Source organism: Miscanthus floridulus, chromosome 11, assembly GCF_019320115.1.
Source record: "Miscanthus floridulus cultivar M001 chromosome 11, ASM1932011v1, whole genome shotgun sequence".
Classification (NCBI taxonomy): domain Eukaryota; kingdom Viridiplantae; phylum Streptophyta; class Magnoliopsida; order Poales; family Poaceae; genus Miscanthus; species Miscanthus floridulus.
Genome location: NC_089590.1, coordinates 84,598,811 through 84,608,014, shown reverse-complemented (window position 1 = coordinate 84,608,014; position 9,204 = coordinate 84,598,811). Strand labels below are relative to the sequence as shown.

The 9,204-nt window shown below is 42.4% G+C and overlaps 1 protein-coding gene across 1 annotated transcript; it reads left to right on the top strand.

Moving 5' to 3' along the window:
* Positions 1–719: 719 nt before the first annotated feature.
* On the top strand, positions 720–8,962 carry LOC136491433 (probable LRR receptor-like serine/threonine-protein kinase At1g56130). Its single transcript, XM_066487715.1, has 24 exons — positions 720–951; positions 1,572–1,761; positions 2,039–2,110; positions 2,520–2,591; positions 2,677–2,748; positions 2,887–2,958; positions 3,387–3,458; positions 3,535–3,606; positions 3,858–3,929; positions 4,016–4,087; positions 4,191–4,265; positions 4,388–4,459; positions 4,549–4,614; positions 4,700–4,765; positions 5,186–5,218; positions 5,320–5,384; positions 5,484–5,869; positions 5,964–6,162; positions 6,428–6,586; positions 6,678–6,796; positions 7,138–7,348; positions 7,431–7,662; positions 7,749–7,899; positions 8,343–8,962. Exons 1-24 carry the CDS (start codon positions 813–815, stop codon positions 8,691–8,693), a joined length of 3,090 nt encoding a protein of 1,029 aa, XP_066343812.1. The 5' UTR covers positions 720–812; the 3' UTR covers positions 8,694–8,962.
* Positions 8,963–9,204: the final 242 nt, after the last annotated feature.

Below are 9,204 nucleotides of genomic sequence, written 5' to 3'. Positions count from 1 at the left end.
TCAGCACGTACGGACGTACCAGTACCACTGCACGCTGCGTAGATCGACGTACGGAGTGCGTACGCACACACGCGTGACTGACACGTCGCCATAACCTCCTCCAGTCGTCGCCCATCGCTCGCTTGCTCATCACACACGTAAGCGCCACGGCAGCTCGCCGTGTAGATTCTTTTTTCTTTTCTTTTTGATTTTTATTGGATCTGCCCCAATATGAATTTGCCTCCTCATCCACCCGCGAATAGTTGCCCAGGATTAATTTGCCTTTGTCAACGTCAACCAAGGAGCACGAGGGCCGGGTAGCACGTGCTTTTCTAATTTTCTAAATCCTTCCGTTTACGAGTAAACGGTAATACTATGAACAGTACGTCCGACGTCAACAACTTCTCTGAACGCATGGCATGACGTGCACCATAACTTTACCTCACTGCTGCACACGCCGCCGTCGAGCCAAGCCCAGTACTGGTGGCGGCGGTGGTGGTGCTCATGCCTAGCCGCTCACCGCCGTGTCCGACCCCGACGACTCGGAACGGGACGGAACGGAGGTAGTTGTTGGCCCGTCTTAGTTGCTGCAATGCATGTAGACAGCAGTGGCGCCACTTGCCAGTAGAAAAACGAAGTTGGTACCACCAGTGGCAACGTTCGGGCGTCGAGTGAGCACGTATAATATCGTGTCTGCGCGCACCGAGCTGCGGGGTCCAACCGATCGAGTGAGACACGTCCCATTCCGAGGACGAGTCACCATATCTCTCTCTACCGCCTACCGGGCTCCAGGGGGCAGCCAATCCAGGCTCCGCTGCTCGAGCAGAGAGACGATGAGGTCCGGATCGAGCTCCAGACCTTCTTCGTGCCTCCATGGCTCCGCACTCCCGACGCTGCTGCTTCTTCTTCTTCTAGCTGCCTCAGCCGCGCAAGCTCAGCAAACGCCAACGATGAAGACCGATCCAGTCGAAGGTGAGTAGTTTCTCTCCAGTTCTTCCCGGGAATGGAATTGACCCAAGGCTTTCGAACCAGCTCGCATCATCGATCCATCCGCCGCCTCCTTGCATCTTCTCCTCATTACCCACCCTTCGTCGTCATGCTGGCTGCCTTCATTTGCACAAAGAACGTACAGTTCATCTCTGTTTTGGCTCTGTGTTGCCTTCTCGTGCTCCCAAGAAAAAGCTTCTGAATTTTCCTTGGCATGTGGATTTAGTTCCTGCCGGTTGCCGTGCAAGAAATTCTTTTCCCCCCGCTACGGTTGCAAACATGATCTCTTCCTCTGCTACCTCTGGCTGCCTAAGTGCCTAGTTGTTCCAGGCGATCACCACCTACTCTGTTCGAAATGTCTCGGTTAGAAGGTCAACCGCGGATGTCATATTTTTTCCTTTTGACGGCGTGCACACACCAAAAATCCACACACCACCACCGCCCCCACACGGCCACACGTAGCTTGGTTTTGGCCGGTTCCGCGATGTCAGCGTGGGCGCTGATTCCTGGCCGTCCGATCGCCGCGGCGCCATCGGACGCCCGGGGAGCAGGGACCTCGCTCAGAGTCTGTGTCTATTTCCGCTGCTGATGTGAATGGTTTGCAGCGGCGGCGGTGAACGCGGTGTTCGCCAAGCTCGGCCAGACGGCGTCGTCGGCATGGAACATCAGCGGCGACCCCTGCACCGGCACCGCCACGGACGGCACCGTCATCGACGACAACCCCAGCTTCAATCCGGCCATCAAGTGCGAGTGCTCCGTCCAGAACAACGTCACCGTCTGCCACGTCACCAAGCTGTAAGTGCTTGTGTTTCTATCTAGACGCCCGCGCGTCAGGTGCTCGATGGAATGCTCGCCTCAGCCTGGCCGCTCGTGCTGGGCCTGTCGCATGTCGTGAATGCGCATATCTTTGCACTTTGCTAACGAACACTGGTCCCTGCAAGAGCCAGATGCTTGGTGGAGGATTCAACGGTGTTTCGTGCACCTTGTTGTGTTTATGTCTGACAACAAACAGCGGTCATGGCTGACTTCAGATGGCATGAGCTGATAGGTACTTTTTGTTTTCCCAATGCAGGAAGATATACGCACTTAATGCAGTTGGCCCCATACCAGAGGAGCTGCAGAACCTCACGCGCTTGACCAATCTGTAGGTGCTCTCATCTTTCTTGCATGAAATTGTCTGGGAGCCAAAAACATCCTATCTCAAGCGTCATATTGCTAAAACTGTTCACTTGTGGTTAGTTGGGGGTTTATGTTATTTGCCTGATGCGTATCGCATAATTTTATCCTCCCATTTTCTTGTTTTCCATTATGGATTTCGCAGATTGTAGATCGATACTACCATCATATTTCTCTTGCATGAAATTGCTGGTACAGAACAGCACAGACTTCATTTGGCGATTGCCATTAACTGTCATTGTGGCTGATATTTCTCATAAACTTTGGCAGTAACTTAAGATGATATTTTTAACTTCACAGTGGTCCAATGTTACTCCCAAATTCAGATATGCTGATCTGATCTCTTTTCACTGATATCTGATCTGATGTTATTTCAGGGATTTAAGACAAAATTACTTAACAGGGCCTTTGCCATCTTTCCTCGGGAATTTGACTGCTATGCAGTACATGTGAGATTTATAGCATAAAATATTACCCCGTAACATGTTTTTGCTTAACATCAAATCTGAAACTTTCCCTCTTTCAAAATACAAGGAGTTTGGGCATCAATGCATTGTCTGGATCTGTTCCAAAGGAGCTTGGGAACCTTGCGAATCTTGTATCTCTGTGAGTAAACTATTTTGTTAATATCATGGCACTTCCATTAGAAATCACCTCCAAATTTTGAATCATAAAAACTAGAAATATATGTTTCAGTTGTCATTTTTTTTTATTAACCTGGATTGTTTTGCTAATTTTTTTCAGAGGCTTTGGCTCGAACTACTTAAATGGCTCTCTTCCATCAGAGTTGGAAAACCTGGAAAAACTTGAGCAATTGTGCGTCTAGAATCTTCACTATTTTTGGGCATTCCATACATTTTCTTCTTTTCATTTTGAGAAAAGTCAATTTTACACCTGTCAGCAATGGGCTTAGTCTAGGATTGTTGCACTCCATGCATTTTTCTTTAGGAAAAAAAATTGCACATAAGATTGTTTAGAACCTAAATCAGTTTGATATGGAATGGAGTTTATTTTGATCGACATAGTGGAAAGTTTAGTTTAAATAGTATTTGTTTTGTAGTACTATTACACTTTATTTTACTTATATAAAGTTATTTGGGTAATTTCAAAATTTTAAATCCATCCATAAGTTTTAAAACTCAAATACTATTTAGCTGTAAAATGGGCCTTTTTCTTTCATTCTTCGCTTGGACTAGTAGGCGCCATGACTTATGTTTGTTCATATGTATATCTCTTAATTGCAGGTATATTGACAGTGCCGGCCTAAGTGGTCCCCTACCGTCATCATTTTCTAGGCTAACAAGAATGAAGATACTGTATGCCTATAAAAGATGTTTTGTTACAATGTTGTTCCATGCGATTCAATCTTATATGTTGTTTTCTGGTGTTTAGGTGGGCATCAGATAATGATTTTACTGGGCAAATACCAGATTTTATTGGGAGCTGGACCAATTTAACAGAACTGTAAGATTTTTTTTTCCTTCTTGCATTATGGTATTGTAACTGATCCAGGTTTTCTTTCTTTCTTCAATACAAAGGCACACAGCTCTCCTGTGTTGTTCGAAAAAAAAAATCAGATTTCTGGCTACACAGATTTATTTACTTTCGTTGTACTAAAGAAATGTCATCTTCCTTCTCTCTTGACTACATAGTCAGTAAATGCATCGGTAAAGAAATGATGCTTTAAAATAGCAACATGAATTACAATTTTGTAGGCGGTTTCAAGGCAATTCGTTTCAAGGTCCACTTCCAGCCACTCTTTCTAATCTCGTCCAACTAACAAGCTTGTAAGTATTGGTGAGAGTACTAAGTATTATCCTCTAATTGTAGTTTTACTGTCTGGAAGTATGAATTACCTATTTCTGTGCTGCAGAAGAATAGGTGACATAGTAAATGGAAGTTCTTCACTGACATTCATCAGTAACATGACATCTTTGAGCACATTGTATGGATAACTTTGTCATCACTTAAGGACAACTATGTCTTGATATTTGATATAGTGCAATCAAGGTATTAAAGCCAAATACTCTTGGCATGCTTCATTGCAGAATTTTGAGGAATTGCAGGATATCTGATAGCCTGGCATCAGTGAACTTTTCACAGTTTGCAAATCTAAACTTATTGTAAGGCATTTTGTTTCTTTCAAACTCCTGTCAAGTGTGATTTGTGCAAATATGCTTTAATGAATGGATTATGCTTTGTTTAATTACTTACTTCCCTCTTGTTCTCCGTTTTCCTGTTACAGGGATTTGAGTTTTAACAATATCACAGGCCAAGTTCCAGAAGCCCTTGTGAATCTGAATTCACTCAACTTCTTGTATAGTTTTTAGCGTCTTCAACTTATTCCTTCATTTTGAAGATATTCATTGTTCATGTTGCTAATGCTAGCAAATTTGTTCCTACCAGATTTCTCGGTAATAATAGTCTTTCAGGAAGCCTGCCGAGCTCTATAGGAACTTCTCTTAAAAATTTGTATGTCATCGAAATCCAATTTTGTTTGTGCAATAAAATCAGGGAGGCATTTATCTATAACATTTCTCTTTTATCTTTTCTGTAGAGATTTTTCTTACAACCAGCTGTCAGGCAACTTTCCTTCTTGGACTACTCAGAACAATTTGCAACTGTGAGTACTGAGTTCTGAAACTTCAAGTGACCACCTGAAATCCTAAACCATATCCAACCCAATTAGGTCAATTCAACCCAACCTAGATTATTAGAGTAATTGTATATACATGCATCAAACAAGCATTTCTGGTACATTTGAAATTCTGTTTTTGTGCATCCATAATATATATATTTTTAAAAAATGTTACAATTCTAATTGACATATGATTATGAATCTTTATTATAGAAACAAACGTTCTTAACCTTACAGACCAGCACAATAAACTGAATCAATTATTTGTCCCTACTTATCTTGATTTATGCTTAAACCAGACAAACCTTCAATATGCTATGAAAGTAACAGTGATGCCTTCTTATGCAGAAAAAAAAAAACAGTGATGCCTTCTAATTATTTTTTTCTGTGTTTCATTCTACATAGGAACTTGGTGGCGAACAATTTCATGACGAATAGGTTAGCTCATATTCTGATATCACCTCAAGTTCTCAAGTACAATCATTATGTTCTCTCAGCATATAGATTGGATTCAAAATGCCAATGTTTTACATCTGCAGTGTATTACCTTCAGGGCTGTCGTGCCTTCAGAGAGACACACCCTGTTTTCTTGGCTCTCCACAATGTGAGCTTACCACCTTTGCAATTTCAAGCATGGGCCTACTTGAGAAATACTACAGGTGTACTAAATTAACACAATGTTAAATAATTGACTTGCTTGCAGCTGCCTCTATTGCTGTGGACTGTGGGAGCAGTAGACGTATATCTGGCTCTGACAACTCCATGTATCAACCTGATGATGCCAGTCTTGGAGCTGCATCCTATTATGTTACAGGAGCACCAACCTGGGGTGTGAGCAATGTCGGCAAGTTCATGGATACATCAAATGGAAGTGGAAGTTACATAATCTACAGCTCACGCCAATTTCAGAACACTCTAGATTCAGAACTATTCCAGACAGCAAGGATGTCGCCATCATCTTTGAGATACTATGGTATTGGACTCGAGAATGGAAACTATACAGTCACTCTTCAATTTGCAGAGTTTGACTTTGAAGATTCACGGACTTGGAAGAGTGTTGGGAGAAGGGTTTTCGATATCTATCTTCAGGTTGGTTCCTGTTGAGCTGATTACCTAAATTTTGGGGTTTTAGCTTATGAGCTGATTAAGACTTTGTATTATTTTTTTCTTGTGTTTGGCATAGGGTGAGCGTAAAGAGAAGAACTTTGACATAAGGAAGGCAGCAGGGGGGAAATCTTACACTGCTGTCAAGAAGCAGTATATTGTTCCTGTCACTAGAAACTTCCTTGAGATTCATCTTTTCTGGGCTGGCAAGGGAACTTGTTGCATTCCTAGTCAAGGCTACTACGGGCCTGCAATCTCAGCTTTGAGTGCAACTCCAAGTACTCCTCTTTGATACAATCACCGTTTAACATTTTTTAGATAATTTCCTTTTGGTGAATAATGCATATATAGTTTCTACTTTGAGAAGCGCTTATGGTTGAAACAGTACATGCACTTATAGTAGTAGTACATATCCATTTTGAACTGTTATAAATGTTCTCATGTGCACTTCCAGTAAAAACGAGTGGCAATTCAGAAAAATCTAGTAATCCAAACACTGCTACTATAACATCGTATTTTTCTAACAAGTGAACTTTCTCACAGATTTCACCCCTACAGTCCGTAATTCTGCACAGAAGAAGAGTAGTAAAACAGGTGTAATTGTTGGAGTCGTGGTTGGTGCAGCAGTTTTGGGAGTACTAGCAATTGCTGGACTCTGTATGTGGAGGCACAAAAAGAGAAAACTATTATTGGAGCAACAAGGTAAATGAGATACCATGATTACAAGTTACAATGTGTTATGAATCGAGCTAAGAGATTGTGTTTATAAACTTATATTTTGTGATGTTTTCAGAGCTTTACAGTATTGTTGGAAGACCCAATGTATTCGCTTATGGTGAACTAAGGACCGCTACTGAAAATTTTAGTTCCAATAATCTTCTTGGTGAAGGAGGATATGGGTCAGTTTATAAGGTTAGTTTAACTATAGTGCTCATGGATGTGAATTTTCTATGAAGCCTCTGAAAGTAATTTTCCTAAGTTATTCATAGCAAAAGGGGATACCCATTTTTTTATTATATGCACAATTAGTTTTTATGTTTTGTTCATCTCCATTTTTGGGTGATGTAAACTCTTTTGCTTCAATTATTTTCACGTATATCAATATATGCACACTAGCTACTTTCACTATTCTTTTCCTTCTCTATTGTTTCTAGTTGCGATTATAGCTTCTACACAGGTTTGGTAAAGTAAGAGTGCTACTTCTTCTTTTTTCTATTCAAACTTACGTTGTTGAAAATGGCACCTTCTTGCAGGGTAAATTAGCTGATGGAAGGGTGGTGGCTGTAAAACAGTTATCTGAAACATCTCATCAGGGAAAACAGCAATTTGCAGCTGAAATAGAAACTATTTCTCGAGTGCAACACCGTAGTCTTGTGAAGTTGTATGGTTGCTGTCTTGAGGGAAATAAACCACTACTGGTTTATGAGTACCTGGAGAATGGAAGCCTTGATAAAGCATTATTTGGTACAAGCTCATTTCAGTTTGATACAACAGTAATTCTAGGAGTTCAGGTTTCTTAAATAAAACTTAACATTTATATTTGCAGGAAGTGGGAAACTGAACCTAGACTGGCCAACACGCTTTGAGATATGCTTAGGCATTGCAAGAGGCCTCGCTTATCTCCATGAAGAGTCTAGCATCCGTGTTGTGCATAGGGACATAAAGGCTAGCAATGTCTTACTTGATGCAAATCTCAATCCTAAGATCTCGGATTTCGGGCTCGCCAAACTTTATGATGACAAGAAGACCCATGTCAGCACAAAAGTTGCGGGCACATTGTAAGTACATTTCCATCTTGCCCCCTTTACACCTGCAGATAATTTTCACATGTGAGCTAATGTCAATTTCTTACTCTTCTGTGAAGTGGTTATCTTGCACCTGAGTACGCCATGAGAGGTCATATGACCGAGAAAGTTGATGTGTTTGCATTTGGTGTGGTCATATTGGAGACCTTAGCTGGAAGGCCAAATTTTGACAATACGCTGGATGAAGACAAGGTTTATATTTTAGAATGGGTATGTTAACTCTGAACTCTAGCCTCGAAGTTGGGCAGTGTTGCAGTCTGGTTTCTGTACTGTTAGTATGTGATCTTCAGCAAAATTTATGCTAGGGATTTATAATATCAAGCTCACATGCCTTCATAAAAATTTCTTTTATGACTTAGTTTCATCTGATTTTCTTTTGTAATTGCCAAACTGTAAATATAGTTGTAGTGTTGCCTAGGTTTATGATTCTTGAACAAAGGGTGCCAAGTTTTACTATAATACTATACTATGGCAGCATGAATTGGGATCTTATTGCGGCATGGGAGGTTGATTGCATTTTTCTTCTTTTCATTTGATTTTGGCTAGCACAGCAAACATAACATAGATGTGAATTTGTACATTGAAAATCACTAAAGACAAAGTCACTCTAGCGTGGCATCTTGTCATTTCTAGCTAATCTTCTGTGCTTTCAGGTTTGGCAGCTATACGAAGAAAACCACCCTCTGGACATGGTCGACCCCAAGCTCGCAGGATTCAACAGCGACGAGGTGCTCCGTGCCATCCATGTGGCCCTCCTCTGCACCCAGGGCTCGCCACACCAGCGTCCGGCCATGTCACGGGCGGTGTCGATGCTAGCAGGGGACGTGGAGGTGGGCGAGGTGGTGAACAAACCCAGCTACATCACCGAGTGGCAGATCAAGGGTGGCGACACCAGCAGCTTCATGAGCAGCAATGTCAGTGGGCAGTCGAGCGTGGCGCCAAGGTCATCAGCAGCGCACACCTCGTCGCCATTCCTGAGCTCTGTTATTGACGAAGGCCGGTGATGATTAGCAAGTTCTGTGAAGCGACGGACTGTTTCTTGTAAACGCGAACTACAAAATGCTCTCTGCTTTTGCACATATATATTGTGTTGGTTATATGTGCTGCGTTCGATGGCTGCTTCGAAGTAGATCTCTTTCGGTGCCTGTTTTCTTTCTTTGTTTGTTTGTTTTTTTGGGATATTTTTCTGTCGATTTCAACTTGTGCAGTTCCATTTTGTATGCAAATGATAGATATTCAGATGGTTAGGTCCATTTGGTTGTTTGAGATCAAATTGCAGACGGGGCGAGTTGTTAACTTAACCCGCCCCGCCCGCCCCGCAAAATTTGCTTTTGAGGCTGTTGTGGTCCGGCTGTAATATTTTTGTGGCCCTACGTCTTTGAACCCGCTAAGTCCGTTGGACAACGGACAAGAGACAAAGCTAGCGAGACCCGCAAAGACCCGCTAGAATCGCAACAGCGACAGCGACAGCGACAACTACGACCCGATGGCGCACCGCCACCTCTTGTCGTCGGA